This window comes from Oreochromis aureus, linkage group 22, assembly GCF_013358895.1.
Source record: "Oreochromis aureus strain Israel breed Guangdong linkage group 22, ZZ_aureus, whole genome shotgun sequence".
Lineage (NCBI taxonomy): Eukaryota > Metazoa > Chordata > Actinopteri > Cichliformes > Cichlidae > Oreochromis > Oreochromis aureus.
The window spans coordinates 14,838,747-14,855,253 of record NC_052962.1 but is presented as its reverse complement, the minus strand read 5'-3'; the positions used below and the strand labels follow the sequence as shown (position 1 = coordinate 14,855,253).

At 40.2% G+C, this 16,507-nt stretch overlaps 1 protein-coding gene across 2 annotated transcripts in view; it reads left to right on the top strand.

Annotated features, from left to right (window-relative positions):
• The window catches only part of col8a2 (collagen, type VIII, alpha 2), a 49,800-nt gene extending 33,692 nt beyond the window's left edge, over positions 1–16,108 (top strand). For both annotated transcript variants that reach the window (XM_039605960.1, XM_031756061.2), the window contains 2 exons: positions 5,486–5,677; positions 11,002–16,108. In XM_039605960.1, the coding sequence (XP_039461894.1) occupies positions 5,515–5,677; positions 11,002–12,905 (2,067 nt within the window). In that variant the 5' untranslated portion in view covers positions 5,486–5,514 and the 3' untranslated portion in view covers positions 12,906–16,108. The remainder of the gene's footprint in view (positions 1–5,485; positions 5,678–11,001) is intronic.
• The last annotated feature ends 399 nt before the right edge of the window (positions 16,109–16,507 follow it).

Genomic DNA, 16,507 nt, shown 5'->3' with positions numbered 1-16,507 from the left:
CTACATTACTGAGCATCCTCAATGTTTTCCTTTTGAGGTGAGGTCACCTGCACATTGCTCTTATAACACCAAACCCTTCACAGTTGTTGCATTCCAAATGTGCAAATCTCGAACTTTATATTAACGTCGAATTTTTTTGCACATGATGAGAGGAGTTTAATGTAACGTCAGTTTTGGAGAGTTTAGAGGTGCACTTTCATCGAGCATTTACTGGTCTGCAGAGAGGGAAGCAGATTGCTTTTTATAAGATTATTATTTTTACTATTTCCTTTCGATAACCTAATCAGGTACTCATATTGAGTTGAGGTGCATTGGCGGGGCAGACGGAAAGGTGTAGCTGTTGGTGTCTGCCCCCCACCGATTCCTCTGCATACTGTAATCCACTTCTTGGCAGGTCTGGGGTAACTCTGGGTGTTTTGCAGACTTTCAAAATCCCTCTTTCTCTCTGCTTTATCCTGATTCCAAATGCTACATATAAAGATGAGGTGATAGAGCATGAATTGCTAAAGCAGCATGTGGGTTAGTCTGGCTAATATGCTGGAATGGATTACTTTTCATGGGCCTGAAGCTGTTCCTGCTACGAACTGAAGAGCATATAATGGTCCCTTGTAAAACTCCCATGCAATTGTACATGTGTGAGGTCCTGGAGCTTTATAATTCTGAGACTAATTAGCCTCACTTTCACTGCTTTAACCCTTTGTCCCTCACACAGAGACATGTTCGTGAGTACAATACATCAACCTGCAGTTTTATGATTAGCGTGTCTGCTTCTGCACTCAGATTAAGTGCCCTAGGATATTAGACGTGTTCCTCTGAGTGAAGTCATCAAGAAAAGAAAACCCTCTGTGTGACCTCTTCACTCTCCCCACAGCTCCCCACACTTTACTCAGCCTTCATTTCCTTTATTCTCACATGTTCTCCCTCTTTAACAACGGCGTCAACATAAACTCATTCCCCTTTGAACGTCTCACGGCTCCTGTAAATGTAAAGGGATATAAAGGGTATTTCATCCTGTAAGGTGTATTTCATTGGGTGATGTCTGTGCGTCAGCGCCTTCCTGAGAGCTGTTTGATTTGGTGTGCCTGCGTATTTGTAAATGTGCGGTCATGTACATATCATGTGGATCAGTATAAATAGTCTACCTCATGTCTCGACATTAGAAAGAACTATTTACAGTGTTTCTTATGGCTGCTTTATACTTAACTTATGATTCAGTGGAAACAAAAATAAGAGGACATTGGGGCTTTTATTGTAGCGGGTCAAAGGGGACTTTTTTTTCTTTCTTTTTTTTTCTCCTGAGAAACAACCAAACAAAACTTTTCATGCATTTTTCCAGCTGCTGGTAACTAAAATAACAGATGTTAATGTCTAATTATATATGCATTAGCTTTGTGGCCACTTTTATACACACGCAGCCATGTTATGTGAACAGCCGTGCTGTTTCCCTGCTGCTTATTTGCACAATATTGAGTTCTTCAAAGCCAGCAGGAGTGTGACCGCAGCTCAAATATTACGCTCGGAGCTGACACCTTAACGTGCCACCGAGGCTGTTGGAGGGATTACCTCATACTGAAGAAGGTGACTCTCGAAGAAAAACACGCTCGCTTTTCTCGCCCCTTCACACACAAGCCCTTAGACTCACTACAAACTGTGTTTCGTGACTGCTGTGCAGACCTTCTCCTCTGTCTTTGAGTAAAATAAAGTGGCACATTTCTAGCACTTTGTCCATTTGTTGTCTTGACATCTCCAGGTGCATGTATTTCAACTACAAATCTGCTAAGGGCATTAACACTCACTTGTCTAGACTGCAGATTGATTAATAAACCACAAATGTATAAACTGAATTTGAAAAATCTTCTCCTTTTTCTCTCTGGTCTAGGGTTGCAATGGCTGTTGTGCCCATTCTCAGCTCCTTTCTCACTCTAAGGGCGCCAATCTTTCATCTCATTGACTTCCCCTCACAAGCAGAGGACTTGAACATGATTTGGGCTCTAGCTGTTTGCCTGAGATGACTATTTTAAGGATATCCACTCTTAACTGACATCACACAGAGCCAAAAGTGTAAAGAAGCGGCATTGATAGTATCAGAATGTCTTCTCTTTCCAACATTTGCTTGTTAAATTCACAGAAAACTGGGCTGATAATGGAAGAGAGCTTGGGAATAGGAGCTGGGTAAGACTTGTGGGTTCATGGTTGGAGTTAGGAACGGTTATGGTAATGGCTGTGGCTACGGTTTGTCAGAATGGGATGAATCAGCTAAAATATTTGGTCAGGTTTTAAGTGCCGTTCTCCCTGCGGGGCTTGTGGTTTTAACCAAACTATTTAACCGCTATAGGCCTTGGTTGTTCTTGAACCATTTGGTGTTTTTTCTTTCTTTCTTTCTTTCCTTTTTATGAAAGTCGGCATAATGCCCTACATGATGTTAAGGTGATGAGTTCTCCACTCAGGGAGCGGCTCAAATGTTCACCACAAAAACAATCACCTCCTCTTCCCCCCATGACACAGAACCCTCACACTCAGTGTACCTACTGTAATCTGTCTGTGCCGCATGGTTTAGGAAATGTCTGGCGGTCTGGTCCTGCACATGCACAGCTTAGGGGAAATGGAAGCAGAGTACCTTGGAGCTCACCTCCTCAGCGCTGATTATATTAGAAGGCAGACGCAGCATTAAGGGAATTGTGTCTCCTCGCCTGTCTGAGCAAGCCACTTGAGATGCTTCTGAAGTTGGGTTTGGAAGATGCCGAGTCTGCTTTGGCAGCTCAGAGCCTGCGTGGATTAAGGTTTTTGGCTCGTTTTAAGTGACGTCCAATGCATGTTCAAGAAAGGTGATTACCTAAGGGAATCTATGCTCCTTTTGCAAAGCTGCGGTGAAAGAGATGCAAACAAAATGATCTTGTAATTATGACTCCATATGCTATCATCATAATCATCTGATAATATTAGCACAGCTAATAATCCTCTCGTTCATACAGTTATGTGGAGAATGCGAGTACGCCCCACAGGTACTGTTGGCTTTTCTCAGAAATGATATGATGATGAGAGATGAAGAAAACCATCAGAGCATGGCTTAAAACGGCCACAGGGAGGTGCAAAGCTGCAAAAGGTAGATATAAAGCAGAACTGATGATCACTTCTGTAACAAAATGAATGAGTGGTGCCCTTTCACCTTTCATTGCGACACTCTCTTTTATTTCTTCGTTAATGTTCCTTTTGTGCTCTGTCCTTGTGTGTTTTTGGCTCTGTTGCTGTATTCTGTCTTTTTTCGGTCAGATCTGTTTTGTATAATGCGTCACTCATCTTGCCAGATGAAGCTTTCGCGCTGTAACTTTGGATCCCGCTCGTTGTTTAATGGTCGAAAGAGGCTTTAATTCATCATGAGCCCCCTCCACTCCACGTTCAGACTTGGGGTTTGTTATGATGTGTTTTGAATGGAATGATTTCATGTGAAAATGGGTGAAACTTAACAGGTTTTCAAGTATTTTTAAGCCACCCTGGATAACTGGTTTCTAGAAGTCTTGTGCTTTCTCATGCATACCAAAAGTGTGTGTTTTGTTACGTGGGTGTTCTTGTGTGAGAGAGAGCTCGTATGAGTCCAGCGGTGGCTCACGGTGGCCAGACAGACGGGATTGCATTTTTTTTAACATCCACTGCAGAGCTTTTCTACAAATTAAATACTTGATAAACAGATCGTAAAGGTCTCCCAAGTGCCTGTCTGTGACTTGTCCCTGTTCATGCACAGTTTCTGTGATGCCTTGCAGAATGGTGGGCATCCAGAGCTGCCTGTTAAATTGCATCTGCACCAAAAACCGCAGACCCCCATACCAGACGAACTCCCCTGCCAGCCAGCCAGAAAGTCGGCCAACGACCAAACGGCGTCTTACCAACGCGGCTCTTTTTCTCCTGTTTATTTCTCTTAACATCTTTTTCTGCGCTTTCGTGATTTCCCGTAGATTACATTTTGATTTGAACACTTTTCGAGAGATCGTTGATTCTTCCTTACAGCATAAGCAAGCATAAACCACAGACTAATCATAATTTGTAAAAGGAACCCCAAAACTCCCCAAACACTTTGATAAATTGTTCTAAAACAGGAATTGAACAATCTAGCTATGCAATTATTAAACAGTCACAAAAAAAAAAAAACACAGCAGGAGAAAAGCTGTAAAGCAGACCTGGAGTCAGCACATATGGTGGCAATAAACACACCTTTTTTTCTGAGCATTTGTGATTTAAAAACCACTGTGAATACCCCCAATTACTCCTAATGATGCTGCCAATTAACAGCAATGTGCAATTTTCAGATTAGCAAACGTCAGTTAGTGTTGGCGTGTGCTTTCAGAGTGATCGCTCTTCTTGCTGTTGAATGCAGAGACTAACAAGCTTCAAACTCACAAAATGAACATGACAAGACAGGTATTAGTAATAAAAGAAGAGATTCGTTGGTGTTATTATTTATTTTTTCATGTAACTACACAGGATGCTGCTATAACACACTGACCGGGAGCCTTATATGATTCATAATGACTGAGACCTGCTATAGCATGGCTACAGTGGTTCTGAATTTTGCTTGTGCTTAAAATAATGACCCAAAGTTATCAAAGTAACTGCAGAAATGAAACCAGCCTCCAGTACTGCCACCAAGCCTTATTATTATTCTGTGCCCTAAATGGATGATGAGCCAGTTTAAGGAAAGCAATTCAAGGCACATAGTTTTCTGTGGCTGTGCAGTGCATTGTCCTGTTCTTCCAGAGTTTTTATGCTTAATCAAAGCATGACATGGTTGGCATTTAAAAATGAACAGCGTGAGCCTGAAATGACATTTTGCATCTCACACCGTCACAAAACAACTCCTGACAGTCATCTGTTCAAAGACATCTGACTAAAAGAACTCACGGGAGAGTTGCAGTGGAAACGTGAGTCTTTAATACACTGCTTGAAGCCAGCATACCTACAGTGGCTCTGTCGCACAAGCGCACCAACTGTTGTCTGCTGGTCAGCTGTCTGATCGTGGTTGTGAAAATATCTGGGGGGGAGTTTAATGTAAAGATTTCATGTAAAAAATGAAAGTTACGCAGTTGCCAAGTGCCATCTAAACCAAACACAGCCTTCGACTATGCTGAACAAATACTATAATGTAATAACTGTTTGTTATTTTTGCGCCTAAATAATGTGTTTGCTCATATACATTTTAAAGTATAACTTTTTATACATACCCAGTGTCTATCTTTAAAATATCTGCAAAAGCAAGACACACAGTATCAATTTCTTATAGAGGACATAAGGAAAAAGATGCCACTGCATTACTTCAGAAATCTGAAGTAAATTCATTTAACAGCCATTACCAATAAATGAACACTCACAGAGCTAAATTCTCGCATCACTTAGGTGATTTTCTGAATGTCTGGCATTGTAAAATATTCAGTAAGATGGACCAAAGAGTGAAAGTGAGTTTTATTTTTCTGTGTCCTCTCTCTGTTCCTTTCAGTTCTTTGCGTGTGACACCTAAAGCCTGGGATGCTGTTGACCATGCTGCTGGCTTCTGTCTCTGTGCTACTGATGCTTGTGGTACCTGCTTTTGCCGGAGGGTACGCCCCCATACCCCACATGAAGTACATTCAGCCCATGATGAAGGGGCCTATTGGACCTCCGTTTCGCGAGGGGAAAGGACATTATGTTGGTGAGTAGTTCCTGTGAGTGTGGCATATGTAGCCCTTTTATGTCTCATTTGGTCCTGTAAAAGCAGTCTAATAGGACCCTCACACTTTACTGATTGGTCATTTAGGTCATTGGAAAACACTGATAACTGCCATTTTAAAACTCCAGTTGCAAAACAAAATGTAAATCAAACCAACAGATTGTAGAGATTTGTAAAACTCATAAACCCACATTTTATTCACAATTAAACATAGAAAACGGACCATTTTAAGAACAATGCCGCACATGTTTAAAAAAAGTTGGAATGAGGGAACAAAAGGTTGAAAAGTTAGTGGTACTAAAATAAAAGGCTAAAATGGGTTTATTTTACAGAAACACAACTTGGTATAAATGAAATAATAAATAAATAAAATTGTATTTATTTATCACCTTTCTAGACAGAATCACAAAGTGCTGCACGTAAGATAAACAAATAATAAAAAGGTAAAACAGACAATATAAAACAGGCAAAAATTTAACCAAAAACAGTTTTAAAAAGGTGAGTTTTTTAATAAAAAGAACATCTTAGAAAGGCAGAGATTCTTGGAAGTAAAGATGGGCAGAGGTTCGTCAATCTTCAAAAACCTGTGTCTACAAATTGTAAAACACTTTCAGAATATGTTCCTCAATTAAAATTTGTGAAGACTTTGCATATCTTATCATCTAGTGTACATAATATCATCAAAAGCTTTAAAGAACCTGCAGAAATCTCTGTGGACAAGGGACAAAGTCGAAATCAATATTGGATTCCTGTGATCTTTGGACCCTCAGGCTACACTGCATTAAAAACAGAAAAGTGCTTGCATGGGGAATACTTCATCAACACTTCCTGTGTTGAGGCAAAGTGGGAAACTGTTTTCTGTTAAAACAAATCAAAAATTTAATGTGTTTTTAGAAAACATGCATCCTCTGGACTAAAGAGGAGAGGGACTATCCTGCTTGTTTTCAGTGATCAGTTTAATGGCCTGCATCCCTGTTGGTATGGAGGTGCAGTAACACCTATGGAACTAGCAGCTTGCAGACCTGGACAGGCACGATCAATGCTGAAAGTACAATACAGGTTTTAGAGAAACACACAGTATGCACCTTGTCTTCTATGACGTCTTTTTCAGGGAAGGCCTTGAATATTTGAGTAAGACAATGTTGAACTGCATACTGCATCTGTTACAACATCGGGGCTTTGTAGTAGAAGACTGCAGATTCTGAACTGGCCTGCCTGCTGTCCAGACCACTTTCATAAAAAATACAACAAAAACCCAGGACTGTTAAACAGCTAGAATCCTCTATCAGGCAAGAATGGGACAACATTTCTTAAAATGGTTCATTTTCTCAGTTTATACATTTGATGTTTTCTAAAAGTTTTTTTTTAATTTTGAATAAAATATGGGGTTTTGAGATTTGCATATGATTCCATTCAGTGTTTTATAAAACACACATTTTACATTTTACACAGCATCCCACCCTTTTTTGGAACTGGGGTTATAAAGTACCTCCATAAAATGTAATCTTATGTCTAAAGCACCAAATCACATGAAGCTCTGACTGCACATTGTGTACTGAAATTGCTCCTCTTACCAACTGGATATCACAATTTATTACATATCCCCCAGGAGAGGATGTTAAAAAAAATCTAGAAAAGATTAAATGAATTCAAATCTAACTCTAACTACACCATCCGCAAGGCCAGTGGCACCATAATTAAAAGATATAGGGCATAATAGAGCATAAAATGGGAATGTGTCATTGGTCTTTGCTGGAATTCACCTTTCAGTAGGTGTCACCAGAACCACATTTTTGCACTTAGTCTGACAGACATACAGACAGGCTAATAAGATGAAAACTGTCCCAGTCATGGCAGACGAAAAATAGAAGACCTATACAGGGAGTGTATCTCAACTAAAGGCATGCTTTGTATAAATGGAATTGGAAAGAATGTGGCAGAAGTTGGATTTCTGATATATGTGGTACATTGAATATGACTTTGCTGCCACTCTGTGGTAATCTGTCCACACTGCATTACTAATGAAATTATTCAGTCTTAAGTCCTCTGATGGACCGGCTGACTGCCTCTTACCCACTGTTGGCTTAGCATCTCAAAAAAAAAAAAGCCATATCATTATCTCTGGTTTTAGGCACAACCGTGATATATTAAAGGTGCTGTAAAATGTTATATGTTCAAGTTTTTTCCTAACAACCTAATCTTCTGAATACTTGTTCTCCCCATCCTGTCAGAGGGACTACATTTATTTAAATGTAAACATTCATAAATGTACAATACTACAGTGTGCACAGTGCAGTGCATAGCATGCTTTTATTACTTTGATTTAGATTTTATAGCTTTTCTCAGATTTGTTGACTCACTTCTCAAACAAGCAACAGTTGAAGTTAGCAAAAATAATTAGAGAAAGTCTTGAATGAATGAAATGAAAGAGAAACAGTGAGCATTTAGCATTCTCAGCTCAGCTCCCTACAGTGTGAACAGCTTTTGGCTGTTTATCACTTTTTGAAGTAGGTCATGTCTTCTCAGTTGAACTTCTTTATTCTCCAGAATTATTTCTGTGAGTCATCTGATGTCATGTAAAAAAATCTGTGATCCCACAGTTGATTAGTAAGAAGTAACTTGAGCAGATCAGAGTTATGAAAATTTGTCAACATAAAGGACCATGTACTCAGGTAAACATTTTATAGAGGAAAGCGGATGCCCATAGATAAGACATAAGGAGGGATAAGCTCCTGTGTGAGGTAAGTGAGACGCTGTGGACTAGTTCTGTTCTGTGCACTGTCTTTTTTCTGTTTACTTTGTTGTGTGACCACTGCAGGAAAAATAAAATCTCTCTCTGAAAGTACATGCAAATGTAAGTGCTCATTTGCATTACAAAGCAGCATGTAAAGCCTCTTGTGCTCTTTATATCAGCGTAGTATAGCATTCACTTTGATACACAACAGACGTCAGTTACCCCAGAAAAATAATAGTCTGGTACGGTGCAGTTTTTCTGAATTATTTTGGAATATTTGTCTTAACATTTTTGAAATTTTCATTTCACATAACAGCTCGTACATGTAGCAAAACAACCCACAAACAGCAGCATCTCATCCCAAACCATTAAATTATGTGTCAAAATGAGGGAGCTGTCAGTAAATAAGTTTTAGCCACTATGTAAATTATAGTGGTCAAAATGTTTACACACTTTGTCAAATTCTGAAATGCTGAAATCTTCATCTTCTACTTTCCTAAAAGTCTTTTCATGCAAGCTGTCACAGCAAATTCTTATTGTACCAAACCATTTCCTCCTATGGTCACACAGTACACTAAACTACAGTAACAGCAAAAAAAAGTTAATATACACAACACTCTACAGAACAAAATATGTAGCATAACAATAGCAAAAAGGAAAACATTAGCCTGCTATGTACAGGAAGAAAACAGCTCAGTGGATCACTATGCAGCCTGTCAGTCCTTTTTCTTTGGCCTCATATTTTCACAGACCTCACACATTATGCTATCCCTTGCAGTGTAACAGAAGAAGAAGCAGTGTCTTTGGCAGTCTTCTGCCATCCTCTTGCCTAGTTTTACACCCTGACACATCCTCGTCCTCCTTCCTGGCCAGAATGTAGCCCTGTAAAATGTGTATCTGAGCAGGTTCCTATATCTTTAGAAAATGCTGTAACTCTTTTGCTCTGAGTTTCTATGAATATGTTTTCTAATTTTCATATAAATGACTTGGACCTGTGGGCTTGGCTGATTTTGACAACTGGATGAACTGTTCTGCATGTGAAGACATACACAAGAAAATATTGGTATTATATTTTGGAAGTCTGAAGTATTCAACAGACGTTGTATAGTCATCTGTATTGCTCACAAAGACATATACCAGCAATGCTTGTTCAAATGTCAGCAATTGTGCTAAGTGATTTGCAAACACTAACAATGATCTTTCTGGTGTGCTCAATAGCAAACTGCTTGAAAATTTCAGCTGTCTGTAGGGGGCGATATTGGTCCATGGTTCCATTAGGAAAGCCATGAATGATTTCTTGAAAGTGTTCAAAGGCCTGGCAAGGGTGACGTTCTAGGGATGAACAGGATGCAGCAAACAGGAAGCCACATCAACCCACATCAACCTTAAACCAAGGTTTAAGAATAACAATTCACATGACTAAAGGACTAAATGGATCAGATAGGGCAGCCTCGTCAAGTAATAGAAGTTTTGCAATCAACCGCAGTTCTATTTAACAAAGATCTCCTTGTTATGAGCTAACATTCACCATTTAATCAGACTTGGAGTGTAATAGACATGAACTGTGTTGCTAAGTAACTGTGTTATTTGTTTTTTTCCTGTTTAAGCCTGGCTGTGTTGCACTCCACTGTTATAGGAAAGATTAATGACAGAGTTTACAACCTGTGGCACACTTTCATGCTGTTTTCCTCTATGTTTCAAAATCAAAAGTAAACTCCAATAACCTTAATAGGAACTCCAACTGAGTCAGTTAGGACAACATCAAAGGTAACCCATGCCCACTGGTTTGTGTTCGTCACTTGTGATTACATAACAAGTGATGGACTGGTGACCTTTCCAGAATTTAGTCTAATAGAGTACCTTCAGACTGGGTAATATCCAGCCACTCTCAGCACTGATAAAGTAACAAAAGAAATGAAATGGGAATGAATTATGCCACTGATTAAGATATAACTTTTCAATCTCTAAACTCATCCTGAAGTATGCAAAGTATTAATTTCTTAGATAATAATCTTGTAATATATTTTGTCTATTTCTCGAATTTTCAGTGTTTGTTGTATGTAGATAATTAATTCTGTTTTTCTGTTAATTTCACAACAGAAAAACACAACCAGCCTGGTTTTATGCCTTCTCTTTGTAGTACTAGTTTAACTCTTGTTTAAAAAATTACCCTGTGTTTTTACAAATGAAAAATTTCTTTAATAAAAAATATTTTTTTAATTCAAACAGTACTTTAATGATAAACTCACAGAGACTTGCTGATTGAAAAGATGGATAGTCTGTCAGTTTCCATAACAGCTAAGTACAAAGTAGTATAAAGTAGTCTAGAGAATCTTAACTGTTCTTCTCAAAGAATTCAGCTAATTGTGAAAAATTAGAGATAGTTATTATAATCCAGTCACCATAGTAATGTGGATTGAGATGACATCTTTTCTCTCGGACATCAGCAATTTAAAAAAGTACTTAGAAATGAATACAGTACTTAGTAATACTAATGATGATAATAATAATAATAATAATAATAATAATACCCGTAACAGTAGTCCTAACAACCTGTACATATTTTTTCTAGATATGCCACCCATGATGGAAGTGAAGGGGGAACCCGGCCCCCAAGGGAAACCAGGACCAAGAGGGCCCCCTGGACCACCAGGCCTTCCAGGGAAACCCGGACTGGGAAAGCCTGGTTCCCAAGGCCCACCAGGTCCTCAGGGACCTTCAGGCTTTACGGGAATTGGTAAGCCTGGACTTCCGGGACTCCCAGGAAAGATTGGGCCAAAGGGGATGCCTGGGGTTAATGGTGAGGTAGGCCCTCGTGGTGAACCAGGTCCCCGTGGTCCTCCCGGGCATCCTGGGCTTCCTGGCCCAGCTGGACTGTCCTTGAATGGGAAACCTGGGCTTCCAGGTATGAGAGGCCCCCCTGGGGTCCGTGGCGAGCCAGGAATAAAGGGTATAGCCGGCCCACCAGGTGATCGTGGGCCTAAGGGCGAGAATGGAAATGGGAATCCAGGGCTTCCAGGTCTAAGGGGTTCTCCTGGCCCAAAAGGGAGTATTGGACCACCTGGTCCTTCAGGTATTGGCACACCAGGACTAAAAGGTTTGCCTGGAGTACCTGGTCCTAAAGGTGATCAAGGACGCCCAGGTGATCAAGGACTCCCAGGAGATGCAGGGCCCCCAGGACTACAAGGTTTGCCAGGGCCAGTTGGGTTGGGGAAGCCTGGGCTAGATGGACTTCCTGGATCACCAGGTCCACAAGGTCCAAAAGGTGAACCTGGGACCAGGGGTACTCCTGGAATGCCTGGAACTAATGGCTATGGAAAACCTGGTCCAAATGGACTAAAAGGAGAAAAGGGACATGGTGGATTTCCAGGTCTCCCGGGGGATAAAGGAGAACAAGGACCAATTGGACCAATTGGGAAGCCAGGACTTGATGGACAACCAGGACCACCTGGACTTCAAGGTCCAATGGGATTGCCAGGAAAACATGGAATACCAGGACAGAAGGGAGAGCTGGGGCCCCGGGGTCCTCCTGGACTGCCTGGCCTTCGAGGTGACCAAGGCCCCAATGGACCCTCTGGAAAACCTGGTATCCCTGGGGAAAAGGGCATCCCTGGGCCCAGTGGTCTTATCGGAAAACCTGGACCTAAAGGTGAGGCAGGGTATATTGGCCCTCCTGGGAATCCCGGTATAACAGGTGCCCCGGGGCCTAAAGGGGAGTCAGGGTTTATGGGAGTTCCAGGCCCCAGGGGCCAGTCGGGTATTCCTGGTCTTCAGGGGCCCATGGGTCCCATGGGTCCACAGGGTCCCCCTGGCCTAAAGGGTGAACAAGGACTTCCAGGGCCTCCAGGGCTGGGCAAGTTGGGTGAGAAAGGTCCTATAGGTCCCCAGGGTCCTCCAGGGAAACAAGGCCCCCCTGGACTTAATGGCATACCTGGGCCCCCTGGGCCTCCAGGACCCCCTGGGCCTCCAGGAAATGGCCATACAGTTGTCGCAGGGCCAGAGAGTTCAAAGTTAGATGGGGGAGAAATTCCAGATGACAGGAAAGGCCCTGCATATAGTCAAGTTCCATTGTCTGCCTCTGTGGCACCAGCCTTCACAGCTGTCCTTACCACACCATTCCCTCCTTCAGGCATGCCAATCAAATTTGACAGGACCCTCTACAATGGGCAAAATGCCTACAGCTCTTCTACTGGCATATTCACTGCTCCTTTATCTGGTATATACTACTTTGCATACCACATGCATGTAAAGGGAACTAGCCTGTGGGTAGCATTGTATAAGAACAATGTACCAGCCACTTACACATATGATGAATACAAGAAAGGCTACATGGACCAGGCATCTGGTAGTGCAGTCTTAGAGCTGAAGGAGGGTGACCAGGTATGGATCCAGATGCCGTCAGATCAGGCAAATGGCCTATATTCTACAGAGTACATCCATTCTTCCTTCTCAGGATTCTTGCTCTGTCCCACATAACCCTATCTTTTCCTTAAAAGATGTTGCTACATTGGCACCTCAGTGCAGCCCTTAACCTAAAATACCTGCAGCCATTATAGAAACACAAAACCCATAAAATACTCAATATTATTGCCATAGTCTTTATCTGTCTCGCCCTCAACAGCACAAATGAAACAAAAACTTTGTGAATGAAGTGAGTTTTTAAAGGCAGGGGAAGGAAATTCATACTGTGTTCTTTATTTCAGTGTCCTTCAAATGTGTGTTTTAGTTGTGTTTTATGTTGGTGTTTTTTTAAGCTTTTAGCTTATTTTAATTATTATATTGTCATAATTTTATTGTTATTATTTGGTCCATGTCATCATTGTTGTTGTTGTTTATTGGATTCAGACTATTTAGTGCCTTACTTTGTAATGTGCTAGAAACCTTCCCGTGTGACTGCACAACCTGCCCACATGCTCTGACACAAGGACGACATCACCAAACTCTGATGGGGGGTCTTCGCTGCAGTCATGTTCCCCTGGTGTATTATTTAAATCATGAATTGCTATAATTATATTGAAGAGCCAAAATACAACACAATAAATATAGGCATACAGTACAATAGCAAAACTAAGTATTTGGTGTGCTGTGTTACTATTTACTTTTACTGAAATTTTGGGGACTCTAAATTGTTGCTACATAAAAAAAAAGTTAGGATTGAACTCAGCAACAGTTGGTTTTAGAGTGAGATATATTTATTGATAGTGAACATAAGCACCTGTTCAGGGAGTTTCTCTGCTTCATTATGCATTTAGTAACCTACCATTTCAGATAATAGGTCTTCCTCTTTCTTGTAATTTAGTTTACGTGCAGTTCAGAACAATTAATTCTACAAATAAACATGACCTCACATTAACAAGGCAGACACCTTTAAATTGCCCTTTAAAGAGATCAGCATCATCAAGCAAGACCCCCGCATCACCCCCCAGCATCATTCTTTAGGACATTGTTAATAATGTACACAGTCAGTGTTCACAGGCCAGAAACTAGATAGTGTCCTTACTGTCCATGGACAAATGGACAGTAAGGACACATATACTGCTGATTCAATGGCCTGTTTCCTTCTATCGATCTGATTTTTTTTCCCCATCACTATCCCAGGCATCCTGTTCACATATTCTAACCATCACGTCACTGATTTCTAATGTCATTAAAAACCCTTTCCCTGATTCCAAGGGAGCAATCTGCACTGCCATATTAGAAGAAAATATAATCCTTTAACAACATGATGCAAAATCCACAAAGATTTTGAAAGCCTGACTCTGCTGAGAAAACAAGGAGGCAAAAGGATAAGTAAAAAACAACAACAACTTAATTACTTCCTTCACTGCCAGTTCCTGTGTTGTTTATGATAGATGTTAGGCAAATGAGAGCAATTTTTAATCATTTGTAGCTCTGAATGACAGGATTTTCTAGTTATTTCTAAATCAAATGTGTCAAAAACTGTTTAATTGCTGAGCTTAGTGTAACATCTGTGGCCAGGATGTTTCAGAACTGGATAATGTCAAAGTGCACGGCTGGAAATGAGAATCAATTTGTCTTTAGTCCATAAATAAGTGAAAGGGTCTGACTGGGGCCTGAAGATTGTGAAATGCAGGTTGTGTAACATTTTAACAAAACCACGCCAGATTTCTGGGAGAGGTGGTAGGTCAGAGGTGTGTTTATTCATTTCTGTTGGATGAAGTATTAAAGATCCACTCTGTGCATGCGTGCACTTGTATGCTTAGTAGGTATACCCTTCAGCCCGTCACTGTGTCACTGCATGCGTTTGTGTGTGCGGATTTGTCACAATGTCCCCTTGGCATTCAGGTCACGAAAACTTTAGCGAGGATAATAATAAACTAAAATTAAGTTACAAAACTGTAGGAACGGCTTACAGTCCCATCAATGTTCTACCAGAAGGTTTTGAGGGTTTTTTTAGTTTTAAAGAGAATCTTGTAGAAGATTTACTTTACAACACTCTAAAGATGAAAGGTGTAAAGGCGTGCAATAACTACTTTGTGCCAAGTCACGAACCAACAAAAAAAAAAGAAAAAAGAAAGAAAAAAAAGACATACTATGAAATGTACAAAATGTTTATTCACTAGTTTCAGTTACGAATCACAAAAGATAACGAGACCTAGGCAAAACAGAACAAAGCTTGGTGCTTCTATCTAATTTGTGCCACCCTGACGCTCGTAAACACTGAATTATGACTACCTTACATCATGATGGAAGAATGTCAATGTACACGAGCATGGTGCCAAACATTTAGCCTTCCCATTAGAATGAATGTATAATGTTTGACTGTTTTATGGTGGGTCACAGTGCATAAACAGTAACTCTTCACATCGCTTTGGAAAATTAGTGTGAGGATAAGGCTTAATCAGTATTTCTACATCTATGTAATGCACTTACTCTTAGCCCTTTCTGTCTCATAACATGAACACACCGACAACTGCTATGTATCATTGTTGCTATGTGAGTCTACAAAGCAGTCTCGTTATGTACTGTATGTTGCCTTTTATTTTTTTGAATCACCTCCTCTTTTTCGACACACGGTGAAACGGTGATGAGAGTTACATGCGGCTGTTACGCTCTGTCCTCATATTTTCATAGACAATGTCACTTGCTTGCTGAGTTTGCTCTGTGTGCAAATCATTTAACAAGTGTCAGTGAGATCCATGTACCGCATCAAATGTTTTGTTTTTCTTTATTAGAAAAAAAAAGAAAAAAAGAAAAAAAAAATCACAAGCCTTGCTTCGGTTCTTAAGGGATATTTGTTTGTTTTAGTTTCAGTATACAAACGGCCATTCCCATTTGCACATGAAATTAATGAAGATGTATTTATACATTTATGATAATTTAATAGGGATGCCAAAACTGACCACCGAAGCCTGGGACATATAAATGGTATTTAACAGCATCGATGAGTTAAGAGCATTTACAACTTGTAGTTAGCATTCTAGAGTTGTTTGTGAAGGATTATTTGTATTATTTTCTATTTGTGTAATGTACAATGTATCAACGTATAGGTTTGTTTTTTTTTGTCTTACAAGGCTATTGTGTGCACTATGCAATAGAATTTGGGTATAAAATGCACTCCTTTTTGATTGAAAATGTTTGTCTGCTTATACAAAATCTACAGTACTTGATTGTATTGATACCACGTCAATAAAAACAAAGAAAAAAAATGCCTTGTATGCTGGCGTGAAACTTCATTGACTTTCTATTGTATGGTTATGTAACAAAGAAAATATATATTAACTGGAATACAGAGGCTACTGCTACATCTTTAAAAAAAATCAGTAACACTAGGTAAAAATTCAGTAGCTCGTGTGCAGAGCAATCTGTTGCATGTAAAAGAACTGACACTAGAGGGAGATATACAATTATAAACAGCGTTTCAGGCCTCAGACAGAAGGGTGATTGGATAGTAAGTTTAGGATTGAAAAGAGGAACAGGTAGGCTTTTCCTTTTCAGGTCAGCTCGCTGGATGTAGATGGAAGCAACATAAATCTTTGCATAAATATTTTGCATGTTGAATATATGGGTTATCACATAAACAGAAGAGCATAAATGGATGGATAGATAACTACATT